The 24,600-nt window shown below is 45.5% G+C and overlaps 1 protein-coding gene across 1 annotated transcript in view; it reads right to left on the bottom strand.

Annotated features, from left to right (window-relative positions):
• Positions 1 to 24,600, bottom strand: part of EIF2A (eukaryotic translation initiation factor 2A) — a 138,280-nt gene that overhangs the window by 101,351 nt on the left and 12,329 nt on the right. Inside the window, exons 3-4 of the mRNA XM_082248882.1 lie at positions 19,149 to 19,223; positions 2,389 to 2,507 (exon numbers count right to left, since the gene is read on the bottom strand). Coding sequence (XP_082105008.1) covers positions 2,389 to 2,507; positions 19,149 to 19,223 — 194 coding nt within the window. The remainder of the gene's footprint in view (positions 1 to 2,388; positions 2,508 to 19,148; positions 19,224 to 24,600) is intronic.

Genomic DNA, 24,600 nt, shown 5'->3' with positions numbered 1-24,600 from the left:
GCCCATGATCACTCTGGATGAACTGCAGAGATCTACAGCGGAGGTGGGAGACTCTGTCCATAGGACAACAATCAGTCGTATACTGCACAAATCTGGCCTTTATGGAAGAGTGGCAAGAAGAAAGCCATTTCTTCAAGATATCCATAAAAAGTGTTGTTTAAAGTTTGCCACAAGTCACCTGGGAGACACACCAAACATGTGGAAGAAGGTGCTCTGGTCAGATGAAACCAAAATCGAACTTTTTGGCAACAATGCAAAACGTTATGTTTGGCGTAAAAGAAACACAGCTCATCACCCTGAACACACCACCCCCACTGTCAAACATGGTTGTGGCAGCATCATGGTTTGGGCCTGCTTTTCTTCAGCAGGGACAGGAAAGATGGTTAAAATTGATGGGAAGATGGATAGAGCCAAATACAGGACCATTTTGGAAGAAAACCTGATGGAGTCTGCAAAAGACCCGAGACTGGGATAGAGATTTGTCTTCCAACAAGACAATGATCCAAAACATAAAGCAAAATCTACAATGGAATGGTTCACAAATAAACATATCCAGGTGTTAGAATGGCCAAGTCAAAGTCCAGACCTGAATCCAATCGAGAATCTGTGGAAAGAACTGAAAACTGCTGTTCACAAACGCTCTCCATCCAACCTCACCGAGCTTGAGCTGTTTTGCAAGGAGGAATGGGCAAAAATTTCAGTATCTCGATGTGCAAAACTGATAGAGACATACCCCAAGCGACTTACAGCTGTAATCGCAGCAAAAGGGGGCGCTACAAAGTATTAACTTAAGGGGACTGAATAATTTTGCACGCCCAAATTTTTCAGTTTTTTATTTGTTAAAAAAGTTTAAAATATCCAATAAATTTCGTTCCACTTCATGATTGTGTCCCACTTGTTGTTGATTCTTCACAAAAAATTACAGTTTTATATCTTTATGTTTGAAGTCTGAAATGTGAGAAAAGGTCGAAAAGTTCAAGGGGGCCGAATACTTTCGCAAAGCACTGTATATGCAAATGCCTTTGTTCTTTTTGACTAAGTCTTATGCCTAGCTACTGCTGCAGAGCGGAAGTCAATACCCAATAGTAATGACTTAGAGGCTCCAATAGGCTTCAGAAAAGGGTGGACCCGGGGCGCAGAGCACTGCACCCTAGCCCACCCATTTGTGTGACAATAGCGAATGAAAATTCGCTAATGTCACACGGATCCTCCTCCCGGCCAACCCGCTTCCTGATTGGCCGAAAAACAAACCCATGCCATTGGCCAAGGTGGAGGTGGAGGTGGGAGGACTCGAAGAGACGCGGGGGACTGAGGAGAAGCCGCCGCTGCAGGTAAGTGCACTGACTGGTCTCTCTGCATTGAAGGGGGCACGGCACGCTGGTCTCTCTGCATTGAATGGGGGCACGGCACGCTGGTCACTCTGCATTGAATGGGGGCACGGCACGCTGGTCACTCTGCATTGAATGGGGGCACGGCACGCTGGTCACTCTGCATTGAAAGGGGGCACGGCACGCTGTGGTCACTCTGCATTGAAAGGGGGCACGTTACACTGTGGTCACTCTGCATTGAAAGGGGGCACGTTACACTGTGGTCACTCTGCATTGAAAGGGGGCACGCTGTGGTCACTCTGCATTGAAAGGGGGCACGCTGTGGTCACTCTGCATTGAAAGGGGTCACTCCTTATCTCTTTCCTGTGAAGACCAGATGTTTAGAGAAGCAGTACTGAGAAAGCAGGAGCCAACAGCACTGAACATTGTAAACAAGGGCTGGGGTAAGAAATGTAACAAATTATTTCCTGGAGAGTGCTTATTGGGCTCAATCTGCTAAACTAAAAAGGGTATAATGCTATTTAAATTGGTAGTTTACATACAATTTAAAAAAAGCCAAACTAATTCTTAAAACAAATACAGGGGATAAAACCTACCCGTCCTGTAGTCTAATAATTCAAAAAATATTCACACCTTGGATCCTTCTTTAGTGCTATCTCCAGGCAACAAATTAAGAAGCAATATATATAGTTCTGTGGGAGGAATCCACAGTATGGAATCCATGCCAGGAGGTTGCAGTCTTATCTTTAACTCTGCTCAATCTGGCAGTTAGGGACATTGTGAAGATTATAAAAAAAATTAACAGATTTTCTAAATTTAGCATAATGGCAAAATTTGCAGAATAAGGTTTACCATTTCTTGCTTGTCTGGAATTGCCGCTTAAAGGCAAAGGATTTTCTGTCTTCACTAGAAAAAGAACAGCTAGAGTTTCCATGGGCAATATAGATTATTCCCTTTACATTTTTTTTTTTTTTTGTAAATAAGGTCAGATGAGCTCAGAGTCACTTTGTGTCTCCAGTGACATTATTTACCAATATTGGTCGTGCTGACATTTACTTACTTGTGTAGATCTGCCATGTTGCCAGGATTGTGTTCTTTGGAGAGAATTCAAGGCCGATTACTTTAGGCAGATCAAAGCTGTGCAGTAGCATGCTGTCAGCACTGTTCACAATATTTGTTCTGAAAACACAAGAGAGTCATTTAAAGTCAGATTTCACAGATTGATTAATAAACTACACCACTAATTCTCTCACCTGTCCTCTTCTCATTTGTCTCTGACCACTGCACTGCCACTACATGACAACACATATTTCCATACAAACATTGCATCTTTTTAATCAAAAGCCATTATGTAATCACAAACGTTGCAGTTAAAATGTAGTGGTCATGTGCCTACATGCCTATTTAGCCAACATTATTTCACTGTTGTTGTGTAACTCTGGAAGAAACTAATCAGATCAATCTTTACATTTCAGCTATGGGCCTAATAGAAAATAGCTTTTAAAAAGTGTATCTAAACCCAGGAATATACAGTATGTCAGGGCTTGATAAATTTGCTTTCAATCAAAGGGCCTGCTAAACAAGTTAGGAGGCAGTTTTTCTTTTTTTTTTTCATTTAAGGAAGCATAGTTTTCTTGGTCCCAGGGCAAGGCAAGTAATGTGCGACCCCTAACCCCCCCTAATCCTAACTTTCAGCAGAGCCAGCCAACCAATAGCCCTGACATAACTCTGTCAGGGTTAAAGGCTGGCCAGAAAGAATGACAATAAAAACTGGCTATATGGGAAAACTCATTAGTATGCAGATTGCCCTCTCACCAATGTTCACAAATCCCCATCACACACATAGCTCTCACCTCTTCATAACCCCCCCCCCCCTCCATTACTGACCTCAGTCCCACCATTACTGTCCTGAGCCCCCAATACTGAACCCAGTACTAACATTAAAATACTGAGCTCTACCCCTTAACTCTTTTGAGCACCCCATTCATGGTGTTATAGACCAGTGTTTCTCAACCTTTTTTCAGTCAAGTCACCCTTTAGAATTTCACACAGGCACCCTATTCTAGAATTTAAAAAAACTTTAATAATGTAGCAACATCCACATGCATAGGACACCCTACATTAGCGATGATTTATTCTTCCAAAGCAAATACATCTTTTCACACTGATACTGATTAGTATTCCAATGTTTCTCTTTTCCCTCGGTTTCTCTCCCTCACTCAGCTAATGTAACCCTGGTGCTTAAGGAGAGAGGCAGGTGCCCGATGTCCTCCTGATCAAACAATGACATCATTGGTTGTTAGGACACTGGCAGCTGGAAGGCTGTAATGATGCACAATGAAAACTGGTGGCTTTGTGTGACTAATAGGAAGGCTTTTATCACTCCGCAAGGCACCCCTGAAGACACTTGAAGGCACACTGGTTGAAAAAATGGATTTTTGTAAGATCTTACCGTAAAATCCTTTTCTCTTAAGCTCATTGACAGACGCAGTCCTTTTGATTAATATCAAATTGGTTTATACTGCCCTCTACAGGAGTAGGACACTAGGCAGAAGAAAATGTTCTAGCCACACCTTAGGGGCAGTCCCAGAGGGTATATCCTCTCTCTCTCTGCTACAGGATGTCAGTTATGTCACAAAGCAGTGTCAGAGAATTTAACCCAACCCAACTCAAGATAGAGGGGCGGGTACTGCGTCTGTCAATGAGCTTAAGAGAAAAGGATTTTACGGTAAGATCTTACAAAAATCCATTTTTCTCTGTCGCTCATTGACAGACGCAGTCCTCTTGATTAATATCAAATTGGGACGTCCCAAAGCAGTACCACAAATGAGGGGTGGGATAACAGAAATCAAAATTCAAATCCAGAAGGCCCAACCGGTGCCGACTAGAAGTCTTAAAGGCTCATCAGACAAAAGGATGAGACTCAACTGAAAACCCAACAGAAAAAAACCCTCGAGGTAGACCAACGGTCTCCTCAAATTGCGGCCTGCAGAACCTTGCGGCCAAAAGAGGCATCCGCCGATGCCATCACATCAACTTTATAAAATTTTGTAAAGGTATGAACCGACGACCAGGTAGCCGCCTTGCAAACCTGAACCACTGACGCCTGATGGCGGAAGGCCCAGGAAGCACTAAGCGCCCGAGTGGAGTGCGCCTTAACAGGGAACGGAGGATTCCGACCCTTAATAGAATAAGCCTGTACCACCGTCTGTCTGATCCATTTGGAGATAGTCGCGGCAGATGCAGGCAACCCCTTTTTGGGGCCATCCGTGATCACAAAAAGTGAATCCGTTTTACGAAACGAGTCCGTAGTCTTCAGGTATCCCCTGATCGCCCGAACCACATCCAAGGAGTGTAATGCAAACTCCCGATGATGGCTGGGCTTAGGACACAGGGAAGGTAATACAATATCTTCATTCAGATGAAACTCTGAAACCACTTTAGGAAGAAAGGATGGATTCGGACGAAGAACCACCTTATCCCTATGAACCACCAGATATGGGGAACGACAGGATAATGCAGCCAGTTCTGACACCCTGCGTGCAGAAGTGATAGCCACCAAGAAGGCCACCTTCTGGGATAAAGTAAGCAAGGGAATCTCCCTAATATCTTCAAAGGGAGGTTTCTGAAGAACCGACAACACCAAATTAAGATCCCAGGGCGGTAAGGGCGCGCGCACTGGCGGAGCCAGGTGCCGCACCCCCTGGATGAAATTCCGCACCAAGGAATGAGTAGCCAAAGGCTTCTGAAAGAAGATTGCTAACGCTGAAACCTGACCCTTGATAGTACTCAAGGCCAGCTTCTGCTCAACCCCCTGTTGCAGAAAAGCCAAGATTCGGGTTACCGAATAGGCACGTGAAGGAAATCCAAGGGATTCACACCACGCAATATAAGACTTCCATGTGCGATGATAGACTTTTCTGGAAGTCGCTTTCCATGCTTTAATTAGAGTAGGAATGACTGAAGCGGACAAACCCTTGTCCTTCAGCACCTGGGTCTCAACAGCCAGGCCGTTAAAGCCAGCGATCGTAAAGCAGGATGGAAGATCGGTCCCTGAAACAGCAGGTCCTCCCTGAGAGGAAGTCGCCACAGGACGTCCGCGATCAGTCTGACCAGGTCGGCGTACCAAGCCCGACAGGGCCAATCCGGAGCCACCAGGATGACTGGAATTCCCTCCACCTCTATCCTGCGAAGAAGTTTCGGCAGCAACTTGAGAGGAGGGAAGGCATACAGTAGCTGATACTGCCCCCACGGGGCGACCAGCGTGTCTGCTAGAGGATTGCGGGAGCGAGCTACAAACCTCTGCACCTTCCTGTTGAGCCGAGATGCCAACAGATCCACATCCGGGGTGCCCCAACGAAGGCACAGTTGGTGAAATATTTCTGGATGAAGAGACCATTCCCCTTGATCCAGAATCTGACGGCTGAGATAATCTGCCTGCCAATTTTCCACCCCCGGAATGAATACCGCAGAGAGCTGGAACAAACCATTCCGCCCAATGAAGAATGCTGGCCACTTCTATGGCCACCAGAGCACTCTTGGTGCCCCCTTGGTGATTGACGTAAGCCACGGCCGTGGCATTGTCCGACTGGATCCGAACCGGGCTGCCCTGGAGCTGCTCGGTCCAGTGAATCAGACAAAGTCTGATCGCTCTCAGTTTCAACACATTTATCGGTAACCTGGATTCTTCCAGGGACCCAAGCCCCTGAGCAGATAATCTTCCGAGAATTCCTCCCCATCCGGATAGACTGGCATCCGTGGTGACAATCGTCCAGTAGATCAGGAGAAATGACTTCCCCTGGCTGAGCATCGGAGACCGAAGCCACCAGACCAGAGATTCCCTGGTCCGTTCGCTCAGTCGGATCCGATTGTCCAGGGAATCGGGATTCCGGTTCCATTTGAGAAGAATCTCCTTTTGAAGGATTCGGGTATGGGACTGGGCAAATGGTACTGCCTCGAAGGAGGCCACCATCAGTCCCAGGACCCTCATGCAAGTCCGAAGGGAAGGCCAGTTGACGGACAGTAACAACTGAATCATTGACTGAATCTTCTGGAGTTTCTCCGCCGGGAGAAACACTTTTGCCAAGGATGTGTCTAAAGTTAGGCCCAGATAGTCCAGCCTCCTGGTGGGAACCAGATATGACTTCTGCAGGTTCACCAGCCACCCGAACTCTTGCAGGGAGATCATAGTGATCTCCAAGTTTAGCAACAGAGCCTGCAGAGACTGCGCATAAAGAAGAAGATCGTCTAGGTAACCTAGAACCGATATGCCCTGCTGTCGCAACAGCGCCAAAACTGGGGCAAACACCTTTGTGATTTGCAGTGGCGAGACCAAAGGGTAACGCCGCAAACTGATAATGGTTCTCTCCTATGGAAAAGCGAAGAAAACGCTGATGTCCTGCAAAGATGGGAATATGAAGATAGGCATCTTTGATGTCTATGGACGCCAGAAAATCCCCCTGACGCAGGGAGGCCACTACTGTGCGCATGGACTCCATTTTGAATTTTTGTACCTGGACAAAATGATTGAGTGCCCTTAAGTCCAGAATTGGACGCACCTTGCCCTCTTTCCTGGGTATTGTGAACAGATTAGAATAGAACCCCTGAAAACGTTCTGTCCAAGGAACGGGAACTACCACTCCTTGCTGCATCAAGTCTATTACTGCCCCCCGCAAAGCTTTTAAGCGATCCGGGGATAGTCGAATATTGGAAGGGAAGAATCGCACCGGTGGAAGTGATCGAAACTCGATCTTGTATCCTGACCGTATGACCTCGCAAACCCATTTGTCCTGGATTCTGGAAAGCCATGGATCCGGAAACCGGTGAAGACGTCCCCCCACCCCAGAGATGGGGGGGGCGCACCTTCAGGCTGTATTGGTCTTATCTTCAGGTTTGGCTGAGCCAGACTTTTGTTTACCCGACCAGCGCCCTTTGAAACCCCCTGAAGGGGCTTTGGAGGGCTTCGCCTTATCGCCCGCCCCAGCGGAACGAAAGAACTTTTTATGAGCGGAAAAGGAAGGTCCTCGTCTGTTACGAGGTCCTTTATCCTTAGCAGTCTGTGGCAAAAAAGTGCTCTTGCCCCCAGTGAGATCCTTGATAATCTCATCCAGGGTGGCCTCAAACAGGCGATTCCCTTGAAAGGGGAGATTAGCCAAAGCTTTTTTGGAACCTTGATCCGCCAACCAGCACTTTAACCACAACACACGTCTGAGGACCACTGCTGAAAACGATGCACGCCCCAACAATGGAGTGGCGTCCAGAGCGGCGTCACAGACGAACTGTAACCCTTGTATCATCTTCTCCAGCAAATCTGATATTGCCGGGGGGATACTTCTCCCCTCTAGGTCACGGCGTAACAACTTGGTCCATTCTGTCAAAGTTTGTGAAACTAAACCAATGGCAACCACTGGCCTAAATGCTGACCCTATCAGGGTAAATACGGAGCGGGATACCGCTTCCACCTTACGATCCACCGGATCCCTAAAGGACGGAGCGTCCTCCAACGGGATAACAGTAGATTTATTTAGTCTGGAAATCGGTGAATCCACCAATGGTGGTACTGTCCATTTTATAAGGAGAGATTCCTCAAACGGATAACGCCTAGCAATGCGTTTGGAAATACCAGGGGTTCGTTTTGGACGACCCCATTCCTCTTTAATTTTATTACCAAAACATTTGGGCAAGGGAAACACCTTCGCCATCTTGGTAGGCTTGTTAGTACCAAAAGGAATTTCAGTATCAGCTACCTCTGCCGGTGTAACCTCAAGTCTTAAGGTTTCCCGGACAGATACAACTAGTGCATCCACCAACGCTTCTTCTTGTGCTATGGCGGAGGCAGAGACGTCCTCCTCACTGTCTGAGGAGACCGTACCCGAGACACAAGCCCCAGAAGAGGGACCTGCAGCTGCAGTGACAGGTTCAGAATCTGTATCTGAAGTGTCAGATGAAATAGGGGTAGGCGGGGGTCGCTTCTTTGCGCCCCGTCCCTGACAGACCACCTCCACCCGGGATACAAAAGACTCCAAAACCGCTGACAATGCATCAATCATAAGTGGGGAACTGGAGGGTCCTGCGGCCACCTCGAGGGGATCAGGTGGGGATACATGTGTGGCAGGGTCCATGACTAATCCAAGAACACTTGCCAGCAAACAAAAAATTGCAAAAGAAAAAAACTTTTTTTTTTTTTTTTTTGTAATCCCCCAGCGCAACAGCGCCCCTCAGTGTTACCTGCTTCGGACCCCCACAGAGAGAGAGACCCCAAGGGCTCACCACCTGATGCACAGAAGCTTCTATCCAACTGCTCTCAGCGCTGTCCTTACAGACAGGAAGTCTTGTGGATCGTTTTCCCGGGTAAACGGGTCCGCCCCTTTACACGCCTTCCGGCGCTGCCCCTGCTACTCCTCGAGGTAGCTGGGCATATCAAAAATGGCCGCCCCCATGCAGGAGACACCAGGCTACGCCAAAATGGCGGCCCCGCGCGACCTGCGGGAGGATGGCGGCGGCCTGCTAAATCGTGCGGCCTGCGGAGGGATGGTAGCGGCGTGCAGCCTGCGGGTGGATGGCGGCAGATGGCGGTAGTCCATGTAACTGCATTCTATGCATAAGGTATGCTTGATCATATCACCCTCTTACATGATCATTTTAAACAGTAGCGTCAGCCCCTGTCTCCATTCCTGACCTCTGTCATGGTCCTTTACAGTGCCAACTCTTTACAGTGACTATTAGATAGTCAGCTCCCAAACCAAGCCTCCTGGTTTTGATTCACCAAATCACACTCAAGAGGGAGATCTGTGAAACATGTCATAGGATAGAGGGGGCCCAGGATCAAGAGGGTCCGACCATCCACAGAGGGGCCCGTGTCCATTCCCAAAACCCAACAGGGGGGGGGAGGGGGAACATTCTACTCACCATACCGGAACCGGGGGGCACCCACTCCTAACAAAACCCCTCTCCACCGAGGTGGGGGGGCTGTTGACCAATACGGACGCTGCGACTCAGTTTCCGACTGGTCGTCAGCGTCCCGGCGAGACGTTTTAACTCGCGGGCCCAGTCCCCGTCCAGTGGAACTATGTCGCGGCTGACCCAGCGCGGAGCTAGGGCCTGCACGCACTCGTAGGCTGACTGGGGTGACCACTGGATCTTAACATCCAGCCCGTCGCCCAGCTCCAGCAAAATTGTTTAAAATGTGTCGCGGCCGATCCAGCGCGGTGCTGGAATCTGCACGCGCTTGTAGGCCGGCTGGGGTGACCACTGGACCTCAACATCCAGCCCGTCGCCCAGATCCGGCATAATTGCTTGAAGATCTCACAGGAACAACTGGAGAAAAAAGCTAACTTAAAAGAATCTATCTAAAAAATCTTGCCAGGACCAAAAGATCCCAGCAAGGAACTTAGGTCCTTACTCCTGACTAGACAGAAAAAAACTGACATCCTGTAGCAGAGAGATAGAGGATATACCCTCTGGGACTGCCCCTAAGGTGTGGCCAGAACGTTTTCTTCTGCCTAGTGTCCTACTCCTGTAGAGGGCAGTATAACCCAATTTGATATTAATCAAGAGGACTGCGTCTGTCAATGAGCGACAGAGAAAATACTGTTATAGACTACAGAACACCTCTTCTCTTCATCTCTATAATGAGTAGAGGGGTATTTTATGGTTCACAGAGAGAACTTGAAACAATGGAAACTGATAGCATCTGCAGAGGCAGATAGCACATGACGTTATCAGCTTACAAGATTTGACAGGTTCAACCGGTATTTTTTTTACATTAACCAAACAGATAGAACAAAGCACTTTCACTGGTATATTTAACAGACCAAAAAGTAGCAAATAAAAGAAGTTGCATTCACTTATTTAAATGTCCAGGAGGTGTTAACTAAATTCTGAATCTTCATTGGCTGTAGAAAGTCCACTAATGATCAATCAATACTCATACATTTTAAATGTGGCAGAAAGTTCACCAATGGTTAAAGGAGAATTACAACCAACAGGTAACTAATCCTAAAAATGCTTCCTCCCCCCTCCTAAACACTTATGCCGATTTACTGTGTAAGCTAGATATATATATACCTACTTCTTGTCAGCCAGCTTCAGCCTGGCTATCTGATCTTGCTACTGTGTCAGCCAAGCAGTGGCTGCAGGGGAGAGGAGGAAGAATAGACAACGGATGGGCCATAGAATCCTATGGGTGATGTCACTGCTCCAAAGTATTCCAGCCGTTGAGCGCTCTTCATTCCCCTGCAGCCGCTGCTGAGTGACACAGGGGAGATCACAAAACCCAGCTAAAGCAGCCTAAAAGTAGGGAAGTATATACTGTATCTCACAAAAATTAGTACACTTCTCACATTTTTGATATTTTATTATATCTTTTCATGTGACAACACTGAAGAAATTACACTTTGCTACAAATTTAAAGTAGTGAGTGTACAGCTTGTATAACAGTGTAAATTTGCTGTCTCCTCAAAATTACCCAACACGCAGCCATTAATGTCTAAACCGCTGGCAACAAAAGTGAGTACACCCCTAAGTGGAAATGTCCAAATTGAACCCAATTAGCCATTTTCCCTCCCCGGTGTCATGTGACTCGTTAGTGTTACAAGGTCTCAGGTGAGAATGGGGAGCAGGTATGTTAAATTTGGTGTTATCGCTCTCACTCTATCATACTGGTCACTGGAAGTTCAACATGGCACCTCATGGCAAAGAACTCTCTGAGGATCTGAAAAAAAGAATTGTTGCTCTACATAAAGATGGCCTAGCCTATAAGAAGATTGCCAAGACCCTGAACTGAGCTGCAGCATGGTGGTCAAGACCATACAGCGGTTTAACAGGACAGGTTCCACTCAGAACAGGCCTCGCCATGGTCGACCAAAGCAGTTGAGTGCACGTGCTCAGCTTCATATCCAGAGGTTGTCTTAGGATAATAGACATATGAGTGCTGCCAGCATTTCTGCAGAGGTTGAAGGGGTGGGGGGGGGTCAGCCTGTCAAGGCTCAAACCATACATCGCACACTGCATCAAATTGGTCTGCATGGCTGTAGTCCTAGAAAGAAGCCTCTTCTAAAGATATTGCACAAGAAAGCCCACAAACAGTTTGAAGAAAGACAAGCAGACTAAGAACATGGATTACTGGAATCATGTCCTGTGGTCTGATGAGACCAAGATAAACTTATTTGGTTCAGATGGTGTCAAGCGTGTTTGGCGGTAACCAGGTGAGGAGTACAAAGACAAGTGTGTCTTGCCAACAGTCAAGCATGTTGGTGGTAGTGTCATGGTCTGGGGCTGCATGAGTGCTGCCGCCACTGGGGAGCTACAGTTCATTGAGGGAACCATGAATGACAACATGTACTGTGACATACTGAAGAATAGCATGATCCCCTCCCTTTGGTGACTGGGCCGCAGGGCAGTATTCCAACATGATAGCAACCCCAAACACACCTCCAAGACGACCACTGTCTTGCTAAAGAAGCTGTGGGTAAAGGTGATGGACTGGCCAAGCATGTCTCCAGACCTAAACTATATTGAGCATCTGTGGGGCATCCTCAAATGTAAGGTGAAGGAGCGCAAGGTCTCTAACATCCACCAGCTCTATGATGTCGTCATGGAGAAGTGGAAGAAGACAGTGGCAACCTGTGAAGTTCTAGCGAACTTCATGTCTAAGAGGGCTAAGGCAGTGCTGGAAAATAAATGGTGGCCACACAAAATATTGACACTTTGGGCCCAATTTGGACATTTTCAGCCAAGGGTGTTCCCAGTGGTTTAGACATAACTTTGCACTGTTATACAAGCTGTACACTCACTACTTTACATTGTAGCAAAGTGTAATTTCTGTTGTCACATGAAAGGATAGAATAAAATATTTACACAAATGTGAGAGGTGTACTCACTTTTGTGAGCTACTGTACATCTTTCTTACACAGGTTAGTCATCATAGATGTTAGGAGGGGGTGGGAGACAGTATATTTAAGATTAGTTATGTGCAGCCTGGAATTTGACTTCAATCTTCAGTATGTCCAAATAAAGTAATATGGCTGCTTTTTCTATCTGATAAAAATGACCAGTAACATATCAAAAATGTAAACAAACGGTGTCTGGATTTTAGGTATATGGACTATTAATAAACAAAACTTTAGTTACTAGATTATGATGCTCAGCTCATACAAAAGATATACACATTTAAGCAGCATTCCTGTTGCATTGTGCTTCTCTTGATGACACTATTTAAGAAACTTATTTAAGCCTCAATTTAAATGTACACATTCATACCTTCTTAGCCTCTGAGTGGCTCTACTAGGTAAGAACAATCTTTTTGACATCTTTTAATGATTTAATAAGCAAGCCAGCCACTACCAGCAAAATGCATGTAAGTATTATAACTCAGCCACAAAGACGATTCAACAGAGTCCCAATCTCCATCAGCACAGATACAAGTTATTCACATTTGTGACTGTAGAAACCACTCCCAGGACCTGTCATCAAATGTAGTATGTAATACTGATTATTCATTCCTGAACAGTGACTCAGAGTGAGAACAAGAACAAAATTTAAACCATCCAGAAATGTTGTCAAATTCATTTATTTTTAAATGTATTTTATGGGAGCGGTCAATTCTTATCCTCTACAGCAGGTATTCCCAAACTACGGCCCTCCAGTTGTTCAGGAACTACAATTCCCATTATGCTTAGTCATGTCTGTGAATGTCAGAGTTTTACAATGCCTCATGGGATGTGTAGTTCCTGCAACAACTGCAGGGCCACAGTTTGGGAATCCCTGCTCTACAGTGTCCTTATTTTATCTACTTTTATTGTACTAGACAAAACAGTCCACCAGAATTCAGAGAAATTTCGCTTTTTTTGGATGAGACTGAGCAGATTATTATTAAAGTTCTCTCTACACATTTTCTTGTCAGTCATGTTCAAACAAGAGACCTGAAGTGCAAAATTAAAAGGAGGTTGAGGGTAACAAAACTGGTGACAATAAAACCCACTGACTTAGTTCCCCTGAACCAAACCATTTAACAATTAAGCTTCCTATACACATGAATATGTATGTCCATTATGTTGCTCAAATTTACCCCTAAACCTTCCTTACCTACTTTAGAGCAGTGATCGCCAACCTTTCGGTCCTCACGGACCACTAAACTCACAATTTTGAATCCTGTGGACCACGAACATGAATTTTACATGCCTCATACACACAGTACTATGGCTCTCTGCTTCCCCACCCCCGCCTGCACACTGCATTACACTGCTGCCTAACATAGACTCATCATTGGATCTCACCTCCTTACCCAGCCAGGGATCCCTCCCACAGTCTGAGCAGCGCTGCCATAAAACGCCCCCTCGGCCTTTACCTTCCACTCTCTGCACTACTCCCAGCGCCTCCATCTTCACAGGAGCCGGAACTACATGAGGCATCATCAGGTATCAATGCATGTTGACAGTATTGACTGTCAGCGATCATTGAGAACAACACTGGAAACAACATTGGGCGGTATGCATCCACCACAATATTGATTTGCAGCAGAACCCCAGGGGACTGCCAAAATGTCCTCATGAACCACTGGTTGGCGACTGCTGCTTTAGAGCATTTTAAAGCATTTTTGTTTTAACTTTTAGTTTGTTCCTGTAGGGAGCTTTTAGTACTCCATGAGACATCATCACCGGGCTTACAGAAACAACTGCTGAGAGGTCAGTTCCTATTGATGTATCCCCTAGAACTACATTTCCCATCAATGTATGCATGTAAAATAGAACAGACTGTCAAGCCATCAGATGGCTGGTGTCATAACTGATCACTTGCAGCATATGGCAACTGGTGACCAAACCGAGGCTAACATGGCAGCTTCACTCGCTGTAAAGCACAAGAGGGTATAGTTCTGCTTTAATACCCTTCAGAGAGCTGTTTCCTAATGTGTAAAAAAAAAAACCCAGAAGAAAAGGAAGTGAAAGAATAAAAGATCTGTGCGACGAACCAAACCACAACAAGTGATACAGACAAGTTGTATGTTTGCAGTACAAATAAAGGGAGATCATGCAAAAGTTCTTAACTGCCTTAGGACTAGTGTGCCTGTGCCTTTGATTTGCTACTACTTTCCGTTTACCGTGTACATAGAGGAATAAAAACAATGTACTGAATAATCTCAAAATCATGTGCACACAAACCCTTAAGGCCTATCTAAAAACAAAAACAAAATGTTATACATTGCAGCTTACCAAATCATAAACATGGTTGCTGCAGTAGTTTTCATTTTTAGGCTTTTTCTTTTTTTACACCTGGTGATTGTCAGTAAGGCCAATGCATGTGGTTGCGGCGCGGTGGTGCAGGCTTACAGGATTAACAGGTGATGAGGAGGCAACATATTTCCTCCCAGCCGCCTGGCATAGAATCCCTGAAATATGATCCACCGCTGATTGCTTTTCATAGGGGCGGCAAGGGCTGCTACAAATATAAATACTGTAAGCTCTAAGTGTTATTTTTTCAACTTTCTTTATTGAACCAAGATGCAATGTCAAGCTGCAGCTGCCAAAGCTGGCAGAATTTTGGCATGCATAAGGAAGGGGATGTATTCCAGAGATAAGACTATAATCCTACCACTTTAAAAAACTCTGGTCCGACCGCATCTGGAGTATTCTGTCCAGTTCTGGTCGCCAGTCCTCAGAAGGGATGTATTGGAGCTTGAGAGAGTACAGAGAAGAGCAACAAAACTTATTAGGGGATTAGAGGACCTTAATTACGAAGAGCGTTTAGAAGCACTAGATTTATTTTCCCTGGAGAAGAGATGCGTGAGAGGGAACATGATAGCGATTTACAAATACCTCAACGGTGATCAGAGCATAGAAAAAAAAACTATTCAGTCGTAAGGAATGCATGAGGACACGAGGTCATACAATGCGTTTAGAGGAGAAGAGATTTAACCACAGGCTACGCAGGGGGTTCTTTACTGTAAGGGCTACAAGACTGTGGAATTCCCTGCCACAAATGGTAGTAACTGCAGGGAGTATGGCTATTTTTAGACTCTTGGACATACAACTCAAGGATCGAAACATTCAGGGGTATGAGAAATGAATACGTCCACACACACCTACACAGGTTGAACTGGATGGACTATTGTCTTTATTTAACCTCACCTACTATGTAACTATACAGCTATGTCCAGCAAAACTGGATGTTAGAGGCTCGAGGAAAAGAGGCTTAACCACTTAAGGGGTTTCTACAGTGGTCAGCTTTTAATCATGTTGTTCATACCTTTATCCAGAGAGCAAAAACCAAAAAAAAAAAACCAACTATTCTGTAACTGCTTAAAAATATTATCAGAAGATAAGAAGTATAGCCAAAGCTTTTTTGGTCATATTTCTCCAATGGATCACAGGAGTGCAGTTAGCACTGCACTCCTGTGACCAGTTTTCAGCTGACAGAGGGCTAAACCTGCTGTCCGCTGACGTCACTCAGCCAGTCCAGGCTCAGGAAAGAGCACAACTTTACAGTCAGGATCCACCTAAATGCCTGAACTGGAAGCTGGCTGAGCCTTTCAGCGAGCCACTGAGAGCCTGAGCCAGCCGCTTCCACCCCTCCACAGCCCAGTGCTCCAGTGAGCCCTGAAGGGGCAGAGAGCTGAGCAATTAGTGATGTTTGATTTAAGGATTGGTAAGCTAGAATATGCTTTTTTGGGGTTTAGCTATTTAACCCCTCCATGACTGAATAACACATTTATGCAGCAGCCAAGAAGTGGGCTTTAAGCCTGGGCACCGCATACACAAGGAGTCCAAGCTGTCAGCGACAGCCCTGGGTCTAATATGAACGATCGGGAACCCAAAGAAATGATCACTGTGAAAGTCTGTCCCTCTATAGCCCATCCTGTATAGTTTCTCCTCTGTAAAGATGTGAAACAACAGACTTCTTCTGTTGTGAAAAGGAAAAGAAGTCTGTAATATATATATATATATATATATATATATATATATATATATATATAAATAAAATTACACACACACACTATCTCACAAAAGTGAGTATACTTCTCACATTTTTGTAAATATTTTATTATATCTTTTACACTGAAGAAATGACACTTTGCTACAATGTAAAAGTAGTGAGTGTACAGCTTGCATATCAGTGTAAATTTGCTGTCCCCTCAAAATAACCCAACACACAGCCATAAATGTCTAAACCGCTGGCAACAAAAGTGAGTACACCCCCAAGTGGAAATGTCCAAATTGAGCCCAATTAGCCATTTTCCCTCCCCTGTGTCACGTGACTCGTTAGTGTTACAAGGTCTCAGGTGAAAATGGGGAGCAGGTATGTTACATTTGGTGTGATCGCTCTCACTCTATCATACTGGTCACTGGAAGTTCAACATGGCACCTCATGGCAAAGAACTCTCTGAGGATCTGAAAAAAAGAATTGTTGCTCTACATAAAGGTTGCCTAGCCTAAAAGAAGATTGCCAAGACCCTGAAACTGAGCTGCAGCATGGTGGTTATGACCATACAGCGGTTTAAGAGGACAGGTTCCACTCAGAACAGGCCTCGCCATGGTCGACCAAAGCAGTTGAGTGCACGTGCTCAGCGTCATATCCAGAGGTTGTCTTAGGATAATAGACATATGAGTGCTGCCAGCATTTCTGCAGAGGTTGAAGGGGTGGAGGGGTCAGCCTGTCAATGCTCAGACCATATGCCGCACACTGCATCAAATTGGTCTGCATGGCTGTCGTCCCAGAAGGAATCCTCTTCTAAAGATGACGCATAAGAAAGTCCGCAAACAGTTTGCTGAAGACAAACAGACTAAGGACATGGATTACTGGAACCATGTCCTGCGGTGTGATGAGACCAAGATAAAACTTATTTGGTTCAGATGGTGTCAAGCATGTGTGGCCGCAACCAGGTGAGAAATACAAAGACAAGTGTGTCTTGCCTACAGTCAAGCATGGTGGTGGTAGTGTCATAATCCGGGGCTGCACGAGTGCTGCAGGCACTGGGGAGCTACAGTTCATTGAGGGAACCATGAATGCCAACATTCACTGTGACATAATGAAGCAGAGCATGATCCCCTCCCTTCAGAGGCTTGGCTGCAGGGCAGTATTCCAACATGATAACAACCCCAAGACGACCACTGCCTTGCTAAAGAAGCTGAGGGTAAAGGTGATAGGCTGGCCACGCATGTCCCTAGACCTAAACCTTATTGAGCATCTGTGGGGCATCCTCAAATAGAAGGTGGAGGAGTGCAAGATCTCCAACATCCACCAGCTCCGTGATGTCATCATGGAGGAGTGGAAAAGGACTCCAGTTGCAACCTGTGAAGCTCTGGTGAACTCCATGCCCAAGAGGGTTAAGGCTGTGCTGGAAATGAATGGTGGCCACACAAAATATTAACACTTTGGACCCAATTTGGACATTTTCAGTTAGGGGTGTACTCACTTTTGTTGCCAGCGGTTTAGACATTAATGGCTGTGTGTTGAATTATTTTGAGGGGAAGGCAAATTTATTTTGAGGGGACACAATTTATACAAGCTGTACACTCACTACTTCACATTGTAGCAAAGTGTCATTTCTTCTCTTGTGTTGTAACATGAAAAGATATAATAAAATATTTACGAAAATGTGAGGGGGTGTACTTACTTTTGTGAGATACTGTATATATTTACTAGATCAGGGCTTGATTTAGTTAAAGTGGTTAAGTCACTGATAAAAATCATACCATCCCCTAATATAACAAGTGTCCCTGTGCCTGTGTTATATAAAAAACATATGCCGATCTGTACCTATATCAGAGATCAGAGCGGCTCCTGGCACTCAGCTGACTCTCTGCTCTATCCTCCGGGGAGGAGGGGGAAGAGAGGAGAAAGAGAGCAGAGCGGTCACATGATTGCCGGGAGCTGATATAGGTACAGATTGGCATATTTTTTATATAACATAGACACAGGGATACTCATTGCTATTTTACAGACAGAGGGGATGGGATGATTTTATATTAGATATGAGAGCAGTAGGAGGGGAGGGGGCGGGCACTGAGACGAGCAGACAGGCAGGGAGGGGGGTGGGATGGAGAGGATGACAGAGGACAGAGCACGGCCGTGGCTGACATAGGCACGTAAACTGACGGGGTCAGTTTACAGAGAGGAGGGTAAAGCCAGGCAGGATCAGCCAGGTTTTTTAGGTGATATGGGGGGCAAATTACACAACACAAGCACTGTGCTGTATAATATGCTTTAATGGAACAGGACCTTTTTTTTTTTTAGGTTACCAAACGCTGAGGGTTAGTGTCAGTAGATAGTGTCAGTTAATGTTAGTGGCAGTGTCAAGTGCAGGGTAAGAAAAAATTATATTTTAAAATGGTTTTCCTTTCATAATAAACTAAAGAAAGAAGATATCCATTCATTTTTACATAGTAGATCACCTCAGGCTGGCCCCTTTTTCAGGTATAGCTATGTAAAATATGCCCAGATGCTCTATATTTTTTAGACACTTCAGAAAATCAGAGCCACTAGTGGCCAATCTGCTGACAGCCTAAAGATTCACTGCTGCTCAGGGCTTCAGCAAAATGGCAGTTTACAGCACACACTAATTCTTGGTAGCATAATTATTAATGTGTAATGTATGTTTATTCTTATTTTTTATCACGTTATTATGGGAAAAAAGTATTTGTTTTAACTGAGATAAATATTGCATTACACAACACTTTCACATATATGCCCTTACCGAAACAAATTAAGTTTTGCAAAGTCAGTTTACTTTTACATTAATTATAAAAAAGTACAATAAAATGCAGAAACATCATGTTAGGATTTGAAAAAAAAAAAAAAAAAAAAAAAAAAAGAAGAAGGACTTACACTTCTCCATTACACCATCCAAATAGCTTCCCATCTCTGCTAAATGTGGAAACTTTGCAATTTTTGCTGCTGTCGCTAAAAGAAAAGAGCAGAAACCAGCATAAATACCTGAGAGTTCATATCATTGGAGATCATGTGTAGAACATTATCAAACATTTTCCACAGACACTGTTTTCGCCAGGAGTCAAGAAACAATAACTTGAGTGGTTGCATGGGAGTTTAATAATGAAATTCAAAGAACTAGACACAGAGAAAGGTTGGTTAATTGGGACATGCAGCAAAGTAGTGCAGTCTGTGCATCTATATTAATTTGGGAAGCTCCCACCAGAGCTCCAGTGCAAGGTATACAGAGTATAGTAGCCCGGTATTGTTGTGTCTCTCTCTACACTCCCAGCCACTAGATCACAGGGACTAGAAAAAGTCTTCCCTTGCGTTACAGTATACCTCCCTGATGCCCAGAATTTCCTTCAACTAGTTTAGTACTCTGACAGGTGCAAGAAGCTGCATTCATAGGCCTCATGTACACAGGACATTTGCCCAGCTCTCCTAAAAACCTTTCCTCCTGGCAGCAGTGTTTTGGCAAACAAATGCGTCAATTAACCACTTTCATACCAGTTCTATTCTGGTACTCCTCTCCTACATGTCAAAATCATATTCTTTTGCTAGAAAACTACGCAGAACCCCCAAACATCATATATGTTTTTTAGCCGAGACTCTAGGGAATAAAATGTGGTCGTTGCAACTTCTCATGGCACACGGTATTTGTGCAGCAATTTTTCAAACGCGTTTTTTTTTTTTTAAAAAAATAGTTTCATGAATGAAAAAAAAAAACAAACAAACAAAAAAGCCTCAGTCCCCGTTCACACTGGGGTGACCTGTGAGGAGACCTGGTCGCCTCACAGGTCGCCTTCCATAGGGAAGCTGCAGACCCGTTCTAATAGGAGCGACACAAGTCGCTCCGACTTAGAAAAAGGGTCCGGAGCTTCTTTGGGGCGACCTGGAGCGACCGTCATAGACTTCAATGTTATGAAGTCCGTGCCGGCCGCTCCGAGGTCGCGGCGCGCTGCTCGCACCGCGACCTCAGAGGGCGCCCCGGGAAGTCGGATCGCCCCAGTGTGAACGGGGCCTTAGCCTGATTTTTTGTATAATGTGAAAGATGATGTTACACCGAGTAAATAGATACCTAACATGTCATGCTTTAAAATTGCGCACACTCGTGGAATGGCGCCAAACTTCAGTATTTAAAAAAGGCCATAGGGGACGCTCTAAAAAATGTTAGCGATTACCTGTTTTGAGTTACAGAGGAGGTCTTGAGCTAGAATTATTACTCTTGTTGTAACGTTCGCGGCAATACCTTACATGTGTGGTTTGAACATAGTTTAAATATGTGGGCGCGATGTACGTATGTGTTCGCTTCTGTTTTTTGTTTATTTTACTTTTTTCTTTAACACTTTTCCTTTAAACGTTTTTTTTGATCACTTTGATTCCTACTACAAGGAATGTAAACATCCCTTTTAATAGGAACAGGGGATGACAGGTCCTCTTTACAGTGAGATCTGGGGTCTATAAGTCCCCAGATCTCGCCTCTAGGCTGAAAAGCCTGAGATCAAAAATAAATAAATAAATAAATAAAAAAACACAATCTCAGCTTCCCAGCCCAGGCAACTGCAGTGTTTACATCTGCCGAGGCTGAACATGTCGTCATAATGTCGCACCCAGGCTCTTAAGGTCATAGAGATTACCGTGGGACCATCTGGTCCTCGATCAGCTCTATGGTAAATGGCCGTCGCCGGGCAATTCATTCTCCGGCTCGCCGATCGCACAGGCGAGCCAGTAGAAGCACTGGAGGGCAGCAGGAGGCATCATTCAGTTTTAACCTCTTAAAACTCCAGGACATCATATGACATCCACCTAAAAAAAAATGGTTTGTTCCGCTGGCCAGAATAGTAATTTATTCTGGCCACTGAAAGCAATTAATGCCCAAGCATTAGTGGCGTTTACATGTTTCAAGCATATTTTCTGCCAAAATGCTGCTGCTCCTAGATGCATTGGCAGTGGGGTTTTTTTCTGCCTTCAAATGCCTGTGTGAGCATGGACACAGGCTAACATGGAGGCGCCTTAGAGCCAGAAAAATAAATGCCAGACACTCCTTTTCCAGGAAACCTCCAGGATGGTCACATGAGAGATGGGCTCCACCTCCTGCAGGAAACACAAGCACACACAAGTTTAAAAAGGCCGTCCTAGGCTGCCCCTTCAGTTGTACAAAGATTGCCTTGCTGCCAAATACTAACGTTCTGATATATGTAGCCTAATTGATATATCCCATTAGTAAGGGTGGGGTCTACCGTCCTGGAAGATTCCTGGAAAAGGAGTGATCAGGTAATAGCGCTAGCTTTCCCCAGGCATCTTCCAGGATGGTCACATGAGACCTCAAAGATTCATACCTAGGGTGGGACTACTGCCTGCAGGACATTTCGACCAAAGGTCAGATCTTGGGTGGACGGAGACCAAATCGATCCTGTAGTGCTTCACAAAAGGTGGAATCACTGGACCAGTTGGCTGCTCAGCAGTTTTCCTCGATGGAGGACCCAGCTTTCTCTGCCCAGGGAGTCGCTATTGAGTGCATAGTGCTTTCAGGTTTGGCCGACCGACTTGGTTTTGAGTGGGGTAAGCTGCTTTTACCGCCATCCTGATCCATCTATGGAATTTTTGGATGCTGGTTTTCCTTTGTGAATGCCCCCAAACAAAACAAAAAGGTTTGGAGCTTTTCTAAAAGGGTTTGGTGGCGTCATAGTGGAGGATGCACCTAACGTCCACATTTGCGAATGCTTCCTCCCATTGATAGGATGGGTACTGGCAGAAGGATGGTAAAATGGCCTCTTGTGTCCGGTGGAAAGCTGAGGCAACTTTGGGGAAGAATAATAGGTCTGTCTTGAGGACTAGTTTATCTGGAAATATTGTGGAAAAAGGTTCCTTTATAGGAAGGGCATGAAGTTCGCTTACACGTCTAGCCGATGTGATGGCAACTACAGGCGGTCGCCAGGGTTACAAACAAGATAGGGACTGTAGGTTTGTTCTTAAAGCGGAGTTCCACCCAAAAGTGGAACTTCCGCTTTAGGGAGTCCTGACCCCTTGACATGCCACATTTGGCATGTCATTTTTTTGGGGGGGGGAGCGGGTACCTAGTTTTGACAGGTACCCGCTCCCACTTCCTCTCGGAGAGCCGCGGCGCCCTGAACGGAAGTTCTCCTCTCCCCCTCCCTCCCTGCAATCTTCTGGGACACGTCAGAGGTCCCAGAAGATTGCCGGCCAATCAAGACGCGCAGCGTGACTCGCGCATGCGCAGTGGGTACCCGGCTGTGAAGCCGTAAACTATCACAGCCGGGTGCCCACAGCAGTGATGCCGGCGCCGAGGGAGAGGATCGAGGCTTCGGGCGGCCACATCGCTGGACCGTTGGACAGGTGAGTGAATGGCTGGAACTCCGCTTTAAGTCGAATTTGTTTGTAAGTCGGAACAGGTAAATATTTTAAGTGTGGCCCCAGCCAAAACAATAATTGTTACGTTTTTTGGATAGCATAGGGAAGGGTTAACACCCCTGTACCATTTGTTTTGCTGTCTGTTCCCCGTTCAGAAGATTTCACCTTACTTTCTGTCCCTATGACAACTGGATTTTGAAAATTTTGGGTTGTTGTGGAAACCAGGATTAGTGATAAAGTTTCAGTGGAGACACTGTTTTCCCCATGGGAACTCTTACAGGAGTGAATTTCCCTTCCTAGGGCTAGATTTATCCTCACTTCCTGTTGTCTCCCTCTGTTTGTAAGTAGGAGTCGTTTGTAAATCGGATGCTGTAACCCAGGGACCACCTGTAATAGGGCTACTTTGAAAGTCAGGTTATTTCAATAAAGTATCCGAGAGTGGCTCAAAAGGGGCTCAAGTTGAAGCACTGAGCACCAGGAAAGGGTCCCATGGGGCTACCTTAATGCTTACACTGCAGATTCTCGAGATGGACTTTAAGAACCGTTTGACTAGAGCGTTCCGGCTAAGCTGTGTATCCAGAAAGACTAGAAGTTCCGCGGCGTGCACTTTGAGCGTGCTTACCACCAAGCCGGCTTCTGCCCCTTCGAAAAAGAAAATCCAGCACCGTGCCCAAGTCTTGCACGGCTCTGTTTTTAGGTAGCATATTTGCTGCACACTTATTCCCAGACCTTCCTGTAGATCTTCCTCGTTACTGGTTTTCTGCTCTGTAGGAGCGTCTCCACTACTTTAGCAGAGAGCCCCCTGTTCAGTAAAATGCGCCATTCGAGATCCACACTGTCAATTACAAAGTTTGAAGTTGTAGGTGGCACGCACCCGACTGCAGCAGAAGGTTTATCTTGGTTCCCTAAAGGTCAAGGATCTTCTTCTGCCATCTTTTTTAGTGTCGTAAACCGAGATCTCTTTGGCCAAAAGGGTGCTAGTAGGAACACCCTTACCTTCTCCATATGAATCTTGCTGATCGTCCTGGAAAGAAGTTGTACAGGAGGAAAGGCATCCCCTAGGTTGAGCCTCCACAGGAGCCCTAGGCAGTCTACCCCTAGTTAGTCTTCCTCTCTTTTTAGGAAAAATACTTTTTTGCCGTGGCATAAAAGTTCGACCTCCGGAAGGCCCCATTTAGAGCGAAGTATCGAAAAAAATTCTGTGGTTCAGTTCCTATTCTGCTGGATCTAGCTGTCTTCTGCCCAAGAGATCCGCTAGGGTGTTGTACATACCCTTGATGTGTACTTCCGCCCATGAGAGAAGGTCGTGTGCTGTTCTCATAAGGCGTTACGATCTGTTGCCCCCTTGGCGGTTGATATATGTCACTGTAGGGACATTGTCTGATAGGATCTGTACATGCTTTCCCGCTACTAACTCCTGGAAGGCAGGTAGAACTTTTAGCACCACAGCAGGAGCCACAGTCTGCCTTTCTCCAAGGTGTCCTTTATCCACTATGCCAAGAATGGGAATAATTTTTTCCAATGATTTCACATTTACATCTCAGTTGTTTAAAAAGGTGGCACTGTAGGGCTTCCATGTGTAACTGGCCCCATTGTACGACTGGGATTTAGGCCGACATGAGCCCCAAAAGGGACAATATGACTCCTCGTGCCTCTTGAGTTGAGGGTCTCAATTGTTCTGCCGCGTTGATTCGTTTGGCCCTCTTGTTCTCTGGTAGGATCTTTTGTGCAGTCCTGTTGATTAGGTAGCCCAGGAACGTAGCCTTTTGAGAGGGAATTCTAGTCGACTTCTCTGAATTGATTTGCCACCCAGCTAGGTGAGGTAATGTTCGGTCGTTTGTAAGCTCGTAAGAACTTCCTCTTGGTTTTGACTGTAGACTATGAAGTCATCCAGATATGGCACTATCTGGACCCCCCCTCAATCTGTTCAGTTCTTGCATGACTTCCGCCATAATCTTGGTAAATATACGGGGGA

The sequence above is a fragment of the Pelophylax lessonae genome (genome assembly GCF_965119305.1).
Source record: "Pelophylax lessonae genome assembly, chromosome: 3".
In the NCBI taxonomy this organism is placed as follows: domain Eukaryota; kingdom Metazoa; phylum Chordata; class Amphibia; order Anura; family Ranidae; genus Pelophylax; species Pelophylax lessonae.
The sequence above is the reverse complement of the archived record's forward strand: the minus strand, read 5'-3'. Positions and strand labels throughout refer to the sequence as shown.